Source organism: Crinia signifera, chromosome 7 (genome assembly GCF_055691185.1).
Source record: "Crinia signifera chromosome 7, ASM5569118v1, whole genome shotgun sequence".
NCBI lineage: Eukaryota > Metazoa > Chordata > Amphibia > Anura > Myobatrachidae > Crinia > Crinia signifera.
Genome location: NC_139223.1, coordinates 164429996 through 164446172, shown reverse-complemented (window position 1 = coordinate 164446172; position 16177 = coordinate 164429996). Strand labels below are relative to the sequence as shown.

The 16177-nt window shown below is 46.9% G+C and overlaps 1 protein-coding gene across 2 annotated transcripts in view; it reads right to left on the bottom strand.

The window, feature by feature from the left end:
- Positions 1–16177, bottom strand: part of SGO2 (shugoshin 2) — a 33348-nt gene that overhangs the window by 1163 nt on the left and 16008 nt on the right. Inside the window, exons 2-8 of one of the 2 annotated variants that reach the window (XR_014450839.1) lie at positions 13546–13705; positions 11010–11185; positions 10149–10226; positions 9288–9376; positions 8608–8789; positions 6027–7976; positions 1803–1933 (exon numbers count right to left, since the gene is read on the bottom strand). Coding sequence is in view for 1 of the 2 variants with exons in the window: in XM_083154230.1 (XP_083010356.1) it covers positions 1803–1950; positions 6027–7976; positions 8608–8789; positions 9288–9376; positions 10149–10226; positions 11010–11185; positions 13546–13684 (2762 nt within the window). In the remaining variant the exon portion in view is untranslated. Of the gene's footprint in view, positions 1–1802; positions 1951–6026; positions 7977–8607; positions 8790–9287; positions 9377–10148; positions 10227–11009; positions 11186–13545; positions 13706–16177 lie in introns of both variants that reach the window. The other variant, XM_083154230.1, reaches the window with a different exon arrangement.

Genomic DNA, 16177 nt, shown 5'->3' with positions numbered 1-16177 from the left:
TCTGCCATCCTGATCCATTCATTTATACTGACGTTTGAACTCATGCGCTGATATAAATCTCCAATGACGCCAGGTTGATATGAATGACAAATAAAGGTAACACTTGTGTGTTTAACCAAAGAGCCTGTGATAAAGCATTAAAGTGCAAAACGCGTCAGGGTGTTGTTAACAGGACCCCCGCTTATTCGCAGCACAGAGGAGCACCTAGGGGGTTCATTATTGCTTCTGAAGAGCCCCATATTGGCTGAGCAGAGCCGCACAGTCACGTCATACCGTGTATATGGCGGTGTTCCCCAACCCCGCTGCCGTGGCACACTAGTGTGCTTTGAGCTGTTCTCCCAGATCTAGAGATGCCCAAAAAAAGTTTACAGCCACCACCAGTTCAACTGATATTTACTGGTCTCTTCATGTAAAGGGCCAATGTATTATTTATTTTTTTTACCTGTGGAGACCAGTGTGATAGTTTTTTGGTACTTGTTTCCTAGCACGGTGCCTGCGATTTTAATTGCATTCATCAGGACCCAAAAAATTGCGTCGATCGCATGCAACCAAATCGCATGCTATGGACGTGATTTTTTACATTGGAACCAATGTAAAATGGTCCCTGAGACCTGATTTTACATTGGCCCCAATGTAAAATGCCCCCCAGACCCCAATTGTCATTGTATACCCACCCTCATGGGTGAAATGCCCCCCCCCATTGTTAACGCCACCCCACGATCAACGCCAACCCGAAGCATGGTGAGTGCAGAGAGGCCGCGAGGGGCGGCGGTACGCGTCCTCCAACCTTTTCATACCCCCACTATCCACGTCGGCGTGAGTTGATTTTATATAGTGTGGCGAGCGCAGCGAGTCCGAAGCGTGGCAAGCGCAGTGTGCCCGGCGAGGGGACGCGCATTACTTCACAGGTATTACGCGTGCGCTCGCCACACTATATGAAATCAACTCCACCCTGACGTGGATAGTGGGGGTATGAAAAGGTCGGAGGACGCGTACCGCCGCCCCTCGCGGGCTCGCTAAGCTTCGGGTCGGCGTTAATCGTGGGGTGCCGTAAACAATAGGTTTGGTGTTTTTCCTGTGGGGCCCGATGTGTTTTGCCCTGTGGGGATCTCATGGTGTGCCTTGGCAATTTTAAAATCTTATTTAGTGTGTCGCAAGGTAAATGGCTGAAAATGACTGGTATACGGCATCAGCAGCACGCCGGTGATTCCACGCGGTGGTAGAGAGGTAACTTATGGACCAGCTCCACTGGACACCATCTCCCGGGTAATTAAGCTGAGCAATAAGGCACCATACCACCATTGTCACATGCTCCACATATGAACTGGTAAATCATTACATGTGACATTACCCTCTCATAGACTTACTACAGAAGTAGGTTACCATTAGTGGCGGCTGCAGCACAATTCAAAACTCCAATAGGGGAACCACACCAGCTGCCAGGGAGTCAGTTTGGAATGGCATTTGGTGACTCCCCTATTTGAATTTTGAACTGTGCTGCATTGATTGGTCCCATTTGTTTTTTTCCCTGTGGGAAGCGCTCCGAATTGTGCATTTTTGCATGAGCTGGAGCCCACACACTATGCAGTGTTCATTGAAGGTGGACTAGTGCCTCATTTTCTTTTTACTTATTTATGTATGATAGGCGAACACAAGCTATGAACCTACAGGTCAAATCCCGCATTAATCTGTCATGTGTGTGCGCGCGCGCGCGCGCGCACGCACGCACGCACGCACGCACACACACACACACACACACACACACACACACTAGACCCGCCAGCCAAACCACTAGAGCTCACCAGGATAGGTTCGGCAACTTGTAGTTGACTGGCTTGCGTCTTCGTCTATACCGGGCTGAGTTCTCCTCCTCGCTATCCTCCTCCTCGGACTTAGACTGATTTTTGGAGACCAATACTTTGTTTGTTAAATCCTGAAAAGGTTTAATAGCTGTGGAATCAAACAGAACACACACATGCTGGTCACTCTAGGTAACCCAAATCTGTAATCGGTCACGTTACACCCCCCTGTACAGAGGCAACAACAGGTGACATCATTGTGGATAATGCAAAGATAATGTGGTGTACCCCCAGAGGGTGTGGAAACAGATATTTATAATAAAGTAACTGACAAATAAGCTTACAAAAAAAGAAAACCAGGACAACCCCCCCCCCCCCTTTTTTGGGATCGCTGCTTTAGAAAATGGCTTCCTAGATGTATTGGCAATACGGTCACTAGGACAGTTGGTGCAGGCGCTGCTTAGGGCTTGGACTCAAACAGCAGCAGATATATTATAGGGATAGTCAGTCCCTTACACAAATACAATAGAAAGAAATATAATATCTGCGCATTGAGGATAGATTCATATTATATTAACACAGAGCGCTTGCTAATATATCATTATACCTTCATGTAAAATTCATAAAACTTATTAATACACGATTTAAAATGAAGGTACTTGTTTATTATCACGGCGCCCACGAAATTGGCCGAAAATCGCATGGAAAAATCGGATGCGATTTTGCGTCCGATTTTCGACCGATTTGCATGCTGTTTCATCATTGCACACCCCCGATTTCCATCGTAGTGCATCGCATGCAATATAGTGGCATGTGATGCATGCCATGCGATGCATGTGAAGCGATTCGATTTGTAATTGTACAATCACCCTCATGGGTGCTTACAATGTTAAATGCACCGCCATTGTTAACGCCACCCCCACTATCAACGCCAACCCAAAGCGTGGCGAGCGGCGGCGGTACGCGTCCTCCGAGCCCGAAGCGCGGTGAGCCCCGCGGAATACATGTAAAGTAATCCGCGTCCCCTCGCTGTGCTCACCACGCTTCGGGCTCGGTGGCTCGCTGCGCTCGCCACACTATCTAAAATCAACTCCACGCCGACGTGGATAGTGGGGGTATGAAAAGGTCGGAGGACGCGTACCGCCGCCCCTCGCGGGCTCGCTGCGCTCGCCACGCTTCGGGTTGGCGTTGATAGTGGGGGTGGCGTTAACAATGGGGGTGCATTTAACATTGCGAATCACATTGCATCGCATGCCACTTGCTGGCATGCGTTGCTATGCGATATTTAATTGTACAATCAGGGGCATTTTCCCGAAAATCACATTGCATACCATCGCATAGTACCTGGGGGTGTGCAAGGATGGAATAACATGCAAATCATCAGGAAATGGCCGAAAATCGGCAAAAAAAATCGGACGCAAAATCGCATCGCAGATCAAATCGGCCAAAAATCAGCAGAAAATCGGCCGATAAATCGGATGCGATTTAGATTAAATCGGGCGCCGTGATAATACACAAGTACCAAAATGAAAAAAATAGAAATACATAAAAAATAGAAAATAAAAAACAATGAAAAAAAAAAAAAAGGAGGGATTGGTTCACTTTGATTTGTGATGGGGTAAAGACACCTCTATTGTTCCTCTTTGTGGGGTTCCTGTTCTTACGGATGGAACTGTATCTGTACCAATAACTGAGGCAGTTTTAAACATACCACTCATGATTGATGGGAAATGGAGTCCTGCGCTGAATCGCAGAAGATGGCGACACCCTTTGCAGTGGTGCTGGCGGCTCTTGATCCTGTTTTTGCAAACAATGGGCCTTATTTTGGTTCATTCTTTCTGACAAAATCCTTCTTAGATGGATAAAACCATGTGCACTGCAGGGGGGGCAGATGTAACATGTGCAGAGAGAATTAGATTTGGGTGAGTAATTTTGTTTCTGTGCAGGGAAAATACTGACTGCTTTATTTTTACACTGCAATATAGATCTCACTTTGAAGTAAAACCCCACCCAAATCTAATTCTCTCTGCACATGTTACATCTGCCCCACCTGCAGTGCACATGGTTTTGCCCATCTAAGAAGGATTTTGTCAGAAAGAATGAACCAAAATAAGGCCCAATATCTCTTGATGGTACAAGTGCAGTCCTGGTTCAGGAATCCAATCTGTAATCCACAGAGGTGTCTGTGGCAGGCTCGTTTCGCTGGGTGGTTTCCCAGCATTTTTTAAAGGACCTTTGGGAAACGGTACCGCCGGCACCACTCCAAAGGGTGTCGCCATCTTCTGCAATTCAGCGCAGGACTCCATTTCCCATCAATCGTGAGTGGTATATTTAAAACGGCCTCAGTTATGCTGCTTTCAGACCGCATAACTGGCTTTGACCCTGTATTTGGAAACGTTTCCAAAAACGGGTCTGCCAGATAAAACCCCTTTCACACCGCAGCACTTAAACGGTATATTACCGTTTAAGTGCCGATTTTTTGACACTGGCAGACCCGTTTTTGGAAACTTTCCAAATACAGGGTCAAAGCCAGTGCAGCCTTCAGCCCTCCCCTCCGTGCAGCTCCCCCCCCTCGCGCGTGTCGACCGAGAGCATGTCGACGCCCCCCCCGTGTCGACTTACCCCGTGCCGGTATCTCCGTTGTGGTTCCCGGCACGGCAGTGTCTTCCAGAAAATGGCTGCCCCATAGGAAAACCTGTTTAAAAAAACTGTCTTTCGTATGGGGGCAGCCATTTTCTGAAAGACACTTTTTTCATAAGTGCTTTCCGAGCATACTGAGCTGCAGTGCCGGGAACCACAACGGAGATACCGGCACGGGGTAAGTCGACACGGGGGGGGGGGGGGCGCCCCGACACGCGCGGGGGGCGTCGACATGCGCGCGGGGGGTGTCGACACGCGCAGGGGGGGGGGGCTCCAGTGCTGTGAATACTTAATGAGCGCTCATTAAGTATTCACTGTGCTGAATTTAGGACCCAGCTCATTGGCTGGGTCCTAAATACCGTTTCAGAACCGATTTTGAGCCTAAAATACCGGTTCTGAAACGGGTAGGACCCTGCATTTTAACCGGTTAGAAAAAACGTTTTTTTCTAACCGGTTAAGTGGTCCTGCACCTTTCAGACCGCACACATTACCGTTTTAAAACGGTAAAAAAACGGCAATATACCGTTTTTAAAGTGCGGTCTGAAAGGGGCATTATTGGTACATATACAGTTCCATCCGTAGGAACAGGATCCCCACAAAGAGGAACAATAGAGGTGGCTTTACCCTATCACAATTCAAAGTGAACCCATCCCTTATTCATTGTTTTTTATTTTCTATTTTTCATGTATTTACATTTTTTTATGTTAAATCATGTATACAGTGTTTTATGAATTTACATGAAAGTATAATAAATCATATATTAGCAAGCACGCTGTGTGAATATAATATTAATCTATCCTCAAAAGGGCAGATATTCTATTTTTTCCCCAAATGTGCACAATCTATTTACAGATATCTGAAGTGCCTGATCTGTACACACCAGCAAATGGCGTAGGTGTTTTTTCCATTTAAGTCACTTTCATGGTCCTACACCTTATGTATCACTACACTCCGTAACGGCCAATCACAACTCACTGGGGGCAGGGACGGATGTGAATGTTCAAATTTACTCTGTAAAGCTCTGCAGAATGTACGATATATATATCTGGTAATAAACAATTAAAATTTCTTCAAACGCCATCTAGTGGCTGCTGTTGCACAAAACACTGAGGAGCAGAGTTCCCTTTATTGTATAGGATCAAGAGGTCAACTGATAAAAATATAGCTGTGTACACACGCTTCGATTTGCTTTTGATTCGAAGTTAGATTAGATTCTCTATTAGATCTGGCATTAAATCTTGCTATACAATTTGGCATTAGATCTGTACTTTTGCATTAGATAATCCAATTCGATTTACTTTCATGGTACATTGTACACATTCGATTTACTGCATCGAATGCGATATTTCCTTGGCTGCACAGTAGATTTTTCTGTTCGATTTTGAGAAAACGGGAGTGCGCATCGAACCGAATGTAGATCGAAAGTTTCCTAAAAACCATTCGAAAAAAATAATAATATCGAAGCATGTGTACACAGCTTTACATTGATAAATGTTCTATCAGATGTAGAAGACAGAATCCCACAATACTGTTTGCACTACAAGTGGAAGCATCATGCAATTACAGATGGAAGAATGCGATCTGTACCTGGTTCTTGGATCTCCATACTTTGTTTTTCAGTTCTACGCTGCGGATGGTTATTGGTGTCAATCACGTCTCGAGCTCCGCTGTTGTGGCTTTCATCCAGAACATTAAAGATCTTTGATGCATGAGACAGATCCTTGGGATTATGGGTCCCAGGTGTGGTAACCTCAGAGGACAGACTAGCATTTAAAGACCCAGCGACTGTGAATGTACTTTCAGGGTTGGTGGCCGATGGGAATTCTACAAAACTTGAGCCCTCCAGTGTTTCGTCAAGAATGGACTCGCTAACCATATCCAGCATAAAAGAGTCCTGCTTGCTGAACACCGCATTCAGCATCTTCGTAGATTTAGCAGATAAATGAGCGGTGCTCTCCCGAACAAGCGTGCCTTTATCAGGGCCCGCGTCGTGCTCTTTCGCACGGCACGAACGTTTTTTGTGCAGCCGAGCTTTTTTCTCCGGTTGCTCGAAGAGATTCTCCACCTTGTGATCGCATGGTTTATCGGAGCCAGAATCTGACCTAATTGTGGGATCAGCGGTCTTTAAACTATGTCCCGGATCTACTTTGGTCTTCTCTTTGGAATCTAAGGTTGTATTTTCGATGGAAGCCAATGGATTTGGCTTAGGGATTACAAAGGTCTCTCTCCGATAATGAATTTTTTTACCTTTAGAACTTTTGAGCTCAGTGGTCACTGGTTGCGCTGAGCTAACAACATAAGTTTCCCTTCGGATTTGGATTTCTTGATTTGTTATGCTAAACTCAGGAATGACGACATTTTTACTGTTCGGGTGCAGCTGCTCTTGAGTCTCGTTTAGGTCTCCGGTATCTCGGTCTGTTGAGCACGATTTTTTCTTGCGTTTCCTCTTCGACGAATGATCCATGGTTTTTGAGGCTCTAGTAGCGGTTTTGGATTTTCTCTTCATGACAGGCGCTGCCTCCGTGGAACTGGGTTCTGGATCAGAGCAAGGTTTGCTTTCCAGGTGAGCCACCGATTCATCCGTTCTGCTGGGCAAGGCGGTAATGTTCTCTGCCAATTCTTGCACAGTGGGGTCTGCAGAGGTTTCCACTTCACAAACTGGTTCTTGCTTTATTACACTCTCCAAGAAGTCAGTCTTTCCCAAATTCACAGGTCCCGGAAGAATATACGTTCTCCGATAATCAGTCGGATCGAGGCCTGTAGAACACTTGTTTTCTGTGGTGATCTTTTCATTGGACTCAACCTCGGCCTCCACCACCTGATGGCTTCTGGAGGATTTATTATTTTTTTGGTCGCATGGGAAACTTTTCTTCTTTTTCGCACGGCCCGATTGCCTCACCTTTCTCAAAGTTGTTGTATCTTGTTTTATGGGTATGTTAGACCGGGATTTCGAATAATTCTTTTTGGATGCAACGGCAACTATCGCAGCAGGCTCGCTTGAGGTCATTTCCATATCTGCTTCATATACGGTATTCTCCGGTTCCACGTGCCCATCGGCAGCAGGATGCTGGCACACCGGGTGGTTTGCAGTTGCAGGAACTTGCTCTGCTGGGGTAAAATTGGAACTTTCTTTATTAAAATCACAAATGTTACCAAAAACTGTATTTTCCAACTGGGAAACGGAACGAGAGCTTATGGGTGACCGATTTCTTTCCATGCCCAGGTCAAAATGTGAGCCGATTTCACTGCTAAGGCCGATGGGCCCTAAGTCAGGGAGAGTAGGAGTGGTTGGGCTGATCTCCCACTGTGAACTGTGGCTGCTCTCTCTGCTCGATCCCCTGCTGCGGTCTGATTTTACCGTCGCTGTACTGGAACGAGATAATGTGGATCGTTTCCTTCTCACGGTTACAAAGCGATCACTGCGTGCCTCCTTTCTGCACGGGGAAAGGACTTCATCCAACATTACTGTAGGGTCCGGGACTCTTTGGTTGGATACATTATCCTGGGTGGTATTATCAATGAATCTAGGAAGACTGTCTGGAAAAGAAAACAATTTGAGTGATACAAACAAAAACCGAGGTTCTCCAAGTTACTCATACACCATTTTCTATACCACTTTTTAAAACTTGTAATAAAACCTCTGGTTATTGGTTATCGAAAACGACTCCACCAATCGGGAGCCTGAAACTGAACACAGCGGCGTAGAAGTTTCTGTTAGAGTCATACGCACGTAGAGGGACCATTTTGGCCTGTGTCACTTACTTTATACAGTTTTATATTTTGAGGCCAGGGATGGGGGGGGGGTCAATCTGGTCACCTATTTCCACCGGCAGAAGTAGCGGTACACGCCTGTTCAATGCTAAAGTTTCCGACAGCATTAAAGGATTTCAGATTCAACTTTTTTTTTAAAGACGAATCTGAATGGTTGCAGAATAAGCTGTTGATTCTGACAATATAGCGGCCGTTCTGACAAATGGAAATTTGAATATCGACTCAAGTTATAGTTGGAACGAGTCGAAAACAGAAGTGAATCGGTCAGGAAAAGTCCAGACAGTCGCATTTGGAATTGAATACCTCCCCAGGTCCTTGGGGGCACACTCACTACTTTTACGGCTAGACCCCCCTGACATTTAATTGCCCGGTAGTGCAGCCATAACTAACGTGTTACCTCTGGAAGTAACGGAGTACGATCGTCTCTCGGGCTGCAGGGCTGACCTCTCTCGGACCATGCTGGAGTTTGGAGTTGGTGATAGGATGAGCGGAGGACCATCGCTCACTACATCGGTTGGGGCAATGGGTTTCTGGAGTTCCACCGCGCTGGACGGGACCCGTAACGCCATTCCCGTCAGCCTAACCACAGAAAACAGGATTCTTGATTAAAGAGAGAGTACAAAAACGTAACGGTGTTACCAGGTGGTGTATTTTATATGTAGTCACAGGTCACATACACTACAGCGCTCTGATCGCCAGGTCATCCATACAGGTCCCCTCTCCCCAAATTGAATAACTAAAAGCTGCTTCACCCAAAGACTATAAGCACATATAAATCACTGATAAAGGGGTAACATATTCCAGTTCCAAAAACTAGTCATTATTTTTGTCCTGGATCTTTTTAGTGGAGGGTCCGATGCATCTGAAGAGCCTGCAATACCAGACACAGGCCTAGAACTACTCACACTGTATCACAGGGCAAAGGGTGGCCCCAAAACATATTGACCTGGTGGTTGTAATAGCTTGCCGACGCAGTGACGTCTGTACATGAACACATTTTTTACTGTGTGTGTGTGTATGTCCTGAATTTGCTATATAAACTTTCTGATGTGGAAACCAAAGAAAGTAAAGCCTTACCTAAATCCGGGATATGCACCCTCAGAGCTGACACTCTGGTGACTCAATCGTTCACTGTTTCTTGGGTCTGGTCCCAGGTGATCTGAAGGCTACATAGAGAACAGCAGTTTGACAGGAGACACACACGGCAGAAGGTCCTGGCAAAGCTACAGTTATATTTGACCATTTCTGCCCCTCCGAGTCTCATCCTTATTTTTCCAGGGTTCTATATAACAGGAACCAAGGAGCCATGTTTGCAGATTACAGCGGCACAATGGCTTCTTTATGTGGGTTCTGTGCCTCTAAATAAGGACGCAGCCTCTGTATTACAGAAGCTGCTGCTTCACGCTGTTATTATGGAGTCTGACATTGTCCCGGTGTCTGGGTTTGCCGACTCCTGTAGTAAAGTCAGGGCGGCCAGAGGGGTCTCTCCCCAGGCTGCAGGACAGAGACATCTAACATCCGGCCCAGGGGGCAGCACTAGAGGGGTAGAGCCCTCTAATAGCATGGAGGAGTCTGGCTGCTGTGACAGCAGATCTGGGACCATTGCACCAGGTTATACGTGAGCGCCATAGGCCCCTACATGGGACAGAACCGTGGCAGTGTTTTAGTTTTCTGTAGTCTTTGAAAAAATGACTGACAACTTATTTATTGTTTTAACCCTTTTTAGTGGTTTAGCTCATTAAGGATCAGATGTATCAAGCTTCAAAATGTGATAAAGTGGAGAGTGATAAACCATCAGCTCCTACCTGTCATTTTTCAAACCCAGCTAAACATGGCAATTGGGATCTGATTGGCTGGCTGTTGATCACTCTCCATTGTATCACTTTTTGAAGCTTGATACATTTGGCCCTTAAAGTACAAAGAAAGACTCCGACGTACCTCCAATGTGCCGCTGATCTCAATCGCTGCCGGCAAGTTTACATTCATGAACAAGTCAATGTCCTTAAGCATGGTGTTCTGCAAGAAGCGATAGTACATATCAGGGGAATGTGCCCGTATATAGCCCCAGGACAAAAGCAAAGCATTATGGGTAATAAATGGCAAGAATAGATTTCAAATATAAAATACAAATTATGTAAATGTGGAGGGGGCTTTAGAGTAAGCTCTAGAATTTCCAGATCTAATGTGTGTGGTATGACAGCCAGGATTCCGGCGGTCAGGATACGGACATTGGAATCCCGACCGCCGGTACATTCACAAGGGGACAAGTGCAAAGAAGCTCCTTGTGGGCTCAACACAGGTTCTGTTCTCCCTGTATGGGGTTGTGGGCCCCTTTGAGGGAGAATAGCACCAGTCGGGACTCCCATGTCTGTATACTCACTGTCGGGATGTCATCCAGTACCCCATCTAATTGCAGGATTAAAAAAGTGGGTCTTTTTGTGGTCATAAGGTTGACAGTGTCTAGTTCGACAGTCAAAAGGTCGCAGGCACACTCGCCCCAGTACCAGGGCACCGCCGCCGCAGGCACACTCGCCCCAGTACCAGGGCACCGTCGCCCCAGTACCAGGGCACCGTCGCCGCAGGCACACTCGCCCCAGTACCAGGGCACCGTCGCCGCAGGCACACTCGCCCCAGTACCAGGGCACCATCGCCGCAGGCACACTCGCCCCAGTACCAGGGCACCGTCGCCGCAGGCACACTCGCCCCAGTACCAGGGCACCGTCGCCGCAGGCACACTCGCCCCAGTACCAGGGCACCGCCTCCGCAGGCACACTCGCCCCATTATTAGGGCAGACTTACCACAATACTTAGGTTCTGTCTGAGTACGGCGTTCTGGAAGTGCATCATCTTCACTTCCTTCTGCAGGAACATCTTCTCTGTCTCCAGGCTCCGGGACTTCTGTCTCTCGGCAGTCAGAGCGCATGCTAGAGCTTTATTATTGTGCTTTAGAGACACCTTCAGAAAAGAGGAGCTGTCTGCAAATATACAACAAACAAACCAATGAACGAACGAGTGAGTGACGCCCCGTACACACGTTTCCATGTTATCTATTTTTCCGAATAGAAAAATAGACTGTGCAGGCAAGACTAAATATCACAGATCTGTACTATATAGTGTAAACTGAATGTGTACACCGCACTGAATCGGGATTATATACAAAGTCAATTGCCCCGTGTGAACACTACATTAGAGGGACACTGAAACCACCAGCTGATTGATTCAGATAGGACGAGCTATCCGCAGCTCAGGGAGAACTTAACCAATAATAGGGAGAGGTATCAGCAGTAGAAAGAAGTAATAATGCCACTGTATAGGTCATTGGTACGACCTCACCTAGAGTATTGTGTTCAGTTCTGGAGGCCATCTCTCCAGAAGGATATAAATACATTAGAGACTGTACAAAGAAGGGCAACTAAAATGGTGCATGGCCTACATCACAAAACGTACCAGGAAAGACTAAAAGATCTTAACATATATAGTTTAGAGCAGAGAAGGGAAAGGGGGGACAGAAATCTTCAACTATATCAAGGGTTATAACAAGGTACAGGTGGGAGACATTCGTCACAGGAAGAGGAGCAGCAGAACACGAGGACATGCACTGACACTAGGGGGAGGAAGGTACAGGTGGGAGACATTCTTCACAGGAAGAGGAGCAGCAGAACACGAGGACATGCACTGACACTAGGGGGAGGAAGGTACAGGTGGGAGACATTCTTCACAGGAAGAGGAGCAACAGAACACGAGGACATGCACTGACACTAGAGGGAGGGAGGTACAGGTGGGAGACATTCTTCACAGGAAGAGGAGCAGCAGAACACGAGGACAGGCACTGACACTAGAGGGAGGGAGGTTAAGGTGGGAGATATTCTTCACAGGAAGAGGAGCAGCAGAACACGAGGACATGCACTGACACTAGAGGGAGGAAGGTACAGGTGGGAGACATTAGTCACAGGAAGAGGAGCAGCAGAACACGAGGACATGCACTGACACTAGAGGGAGGAAGGTACAGGTGGGAGACAGTCACAGGAAGAGGAGCAGCAGAACACGAGGACATGCACTGACACTAGAGGGAGGAAGATTCAGGGGAAATGTGAGGAAGAATTACTTCACAGAAAGGGTAGTAGATACGTGGAATAGCCTCCCATCAGAGGTGGTAGACGCAAATACAGTAGTACAATGTAAACATGCTTGGGATAGGCATAATGATTTCCTTACAAAAAAAAATAAGGATCAAATATGGTTTGAGGTAACATGTTTAAAAAAGGGGCAGACTAGATGGGCCAAGTGGTTCTTATCTGCCGCCACATTCTATGTTTCATTGTTAATACCCCCTTTTACACCAACCACATTTCCCGGAAATCCTACCCTGGAAACGTGGAGGGTTGGACATGGGCGAGACCCTTGTTCAAAAGCAGTGTAAAATGTAAATAAACATTGGCACTGTGGGGGTCCCAGTTGGCAGACTTCCTGGTGCATGGAGAGGTCATATCCATAGGCCTGCACTGAAGACACTGCACGTGGCGAATCCCAGTCTGACCGGTATTGGAACCATGTCCCAAATACTGGGTCAGCTCCGGGATTTTGGTGTAAAAGGGGTATTACCGACCCTTTCCATTTGGTAGTTTGGGGAGGAATGCGCGTTCTGCATGGGGTTAGGGTGAGAATGGAGTATTGGGTGGGTAACCCACAATAACCCCATGCACAGTGCGCATTCCTCCCCATAATGGGTGACCTGGGATCTTTATGTGGCTTTGCAATGCGAGACGGGTATTACACTGACCAGGGGTCTAACGTGCATGTCACTTAAAAAACCCTCCCTGGGGGTGGAGCTCTTCATAAACAGCCAATCAGCAGCTTTTATGGTGCATAGCTGCTGATTATCATCTTTACCCCTGTTCGCAGCCGCCAAGTCTAGTATTACCCAGCGCTGCGATCACCGTGGGGAGATGGAGGCCGGGCCCACCTGCATTTTTAGGTAACACTCAGAAATAATCACGCCCCTGGCTGTCAATCATCTTGCGAACAGCCAGCGAGAGGCATTCATTTGCTCGGTTGCAAATTCTCAGGGGGCTGAATGGGGCCTATACTCCATTTCTAAACCAGCACAGAAGGGGGTTACCAAGCTTAATTCATCCAATGAATGAGGGAGTTTACCGCCGAAGGCCGATGCTCCTAGGATCTCCATGGGAACCCGTCACTAGCAGCACCCCCAACACACTAGTTTTGTTTTTGTTTTCAGTGTTTGTAATTGAAGGCTAAAAAACCCCAAACCACAGCAATGAGTTTCAGTCTGCGCCATCGCCTCGTGTGTAGCCGGTACAATAACGAAACATACTTAAGTTCTTTGTCTTGATTTTTGCAGCAAGGGACGTCTGCAGCTTTACGGTCTTTAACGTCCCATTCAGTTTCTCCCGCATCCGCTCCTTGACGGTTTGCAGAGTGGAGAGAGAGGCACTGGACGTAAGATCCATCATGGTGAAGCCGCTTACATCAGGCTGCGGGAAAAGGAGCACAAAATAAAAAAAGGGTAGAGAGATATAGATAGAAAGACAGAGGGAGTGAGAATCAGAAAGTGAGAGATTTTGGGAGAGAATCCCATTTTATTTTTAAATGCCTTCTTCAGGAGCTGGGAGAGGTCTCCCTTTGTTTTTAAATCGGCAATCATTTACACTGGAAAAAAAAAAAAACAGGCTGATTTTTGACATGGCAAAAATCAACCTGTTTTTGTTTTTTTTTTCAGTGTAAATGATTGCCGATTTAAAAACAAAGGGAGACCTCTCCCAGCTCCTGAAGAAGGCATTTAGCCTACAGTTGTCTTGGTTCCAGATCAGCATTCTAGGTTACCGCCACCATGCCGCTATTATTGCGAGGAAGCCTTGCTAAAAACACCGGCCTCTCCTCCAGCTGGGCAATCAACTGGGACTATCCACACAGGTTATTATACCTTCCCTATCCTTTAAACCATCTATGACACCGGTTCTTAAACTTGGTCCCCAGAATCCCACACAGCGCCTGTTTTGCAGGTCTCCTCCCAGAATCAGAAGTGACACAATTAGATCCACCTGTGGATCTTTTGAAATGTGTCAATGAGTAATGAATGCACCTGCCGGGTGACCTGGAAAACGTGAACCGTGTCCTGAGTACAGCGTTTGAGAACCCCTGACAAGAATGGCCATTTGACTATATCACCGATCGGTGATATAGCAGCCCTTCCGTACATATGCTGCTCGGCATATTATGAAACATGGGGTGATATTTAATAGGGTGAGAGATTTGGTAAGAAATCTACAGGTTTTTTTTTTAAAGCGGCAATCATTTACACTGCAAACTCAAACTGGTTTGGCAGTGTAAATGATTGCCGCTTTAAAAATAAAATAAAATAAATAAATAAAAACCACTGGAGATTTCTTACCAAATCTCTCTCATTCTGAATCTCTCATCCTATTAAATCTCGCCCATGGTCTCGTATGGCTTTATATGTGCACGTATATTGTTTTTAATGTTATGCTTATTTTGCTACCCTTTAATAGTACATCTGACGTTTAGAATAAATGCCTATTCTAGAAGTGTGTATGCAGTGGTGCCTTAATCAGTGAAACCCAGCGCTGTTCAAATCCCCCCTTAATTCATATATGTATTTATTGAGGGACTTCAGACACCCCTCGTGGCAGCGCCTAACTATCCACCAGTTTCTTTGAACCCCAAAGTTGGCCATACATCAGAACGATATCTGGCCAAACGCACGATTCTGACAGGTCGTGCGATCGATTGTGTGAACATCGTGAGGTAGATCGGTACAATGCGCTTTCCCACAGGCTGAGAGGTCGCTCCACTGATCATACGCGCTGTACGTATGATCAATTGGAATTGCTTGTGTATTAAGCAGATCGTTGGTCATACACCCTGCCGTATATCATACACATGCCGTTCTAATGTACGGCCAGCTTAAATATATGGAAAAGCCAGATCCACCCTCTTCCCCCCCCCAAAAAAATATCTGCAGCCAGGAGGCCAAAGTTGAGAACATGGGGTACACTAACACACTCACACATACAGGGTTGGGATCGTTTTGTCTACAGCATGTTGGTCGACATGGGTCTAGGTCGACAATCAAAAAGTCAACATGGGGTTTTTCAGTTATTTACCTGAATGTCAACCGTTGACATGGACACAGTTTCTAGTGCACCGCATCCCCTTGCTGCGCTCGCGGTGCTTCGGGCACGGTGCCTCGCTGCGCTCGGCACACTATTTTGTTCTCCCAACACACCCTAGTGGATGGTAGGGCATGAAATACCGCCTGTCGGCACATGTCAGCTCAAAAAACAGTGAAAAACCCATGTCAACCTTATGACTGTCGACCTAAACACTGTCAACCTAATGCTTGTGTTGACCTAGACCCATGTCGACCTAGTGGTGTCGACCATCATGCTGTAGACCAAATGACAGACACACACACATCCCTCCCTATCATGCATTTGCACGTAACTGTTTACAGATAGATATGCAGATAATTGGGACAGGAATGGCACCTATATACAGTATATGGCAGGATACACCCCCGGCCCCGGCCATACCTCTCGGTAGATGCTAAATTATAGTGGGCTAAAGGACCTGTGATGACATCACACCCACGTGACCCGCAGTGATCAGTGGGAGGAGTCAATACACTGAGTTCTTCCATTTCCTCCTTCCTTTCCTACTGCAGGCAGGATCAGCATGTGCTGCGGACTGGTTGTGAGACATCCCAGGTATCAGGTACACCCAGCGGCACCCCCTCCCCTCTCACCTGCCCGGTGGGCACCCTCTACGTCACCTGCTCTTACCACCCACCACCCACCTTACCCGGCGGAACAAAACACCCCCCACCCCTCCTTCGACGGGCACCTTCTCGCCCGGCAGCACCCTCCGCTCCCGTTCTTACCCTGCACCACCACCCGCACATTCTGCCCCCACACTGTCCCCCCTGC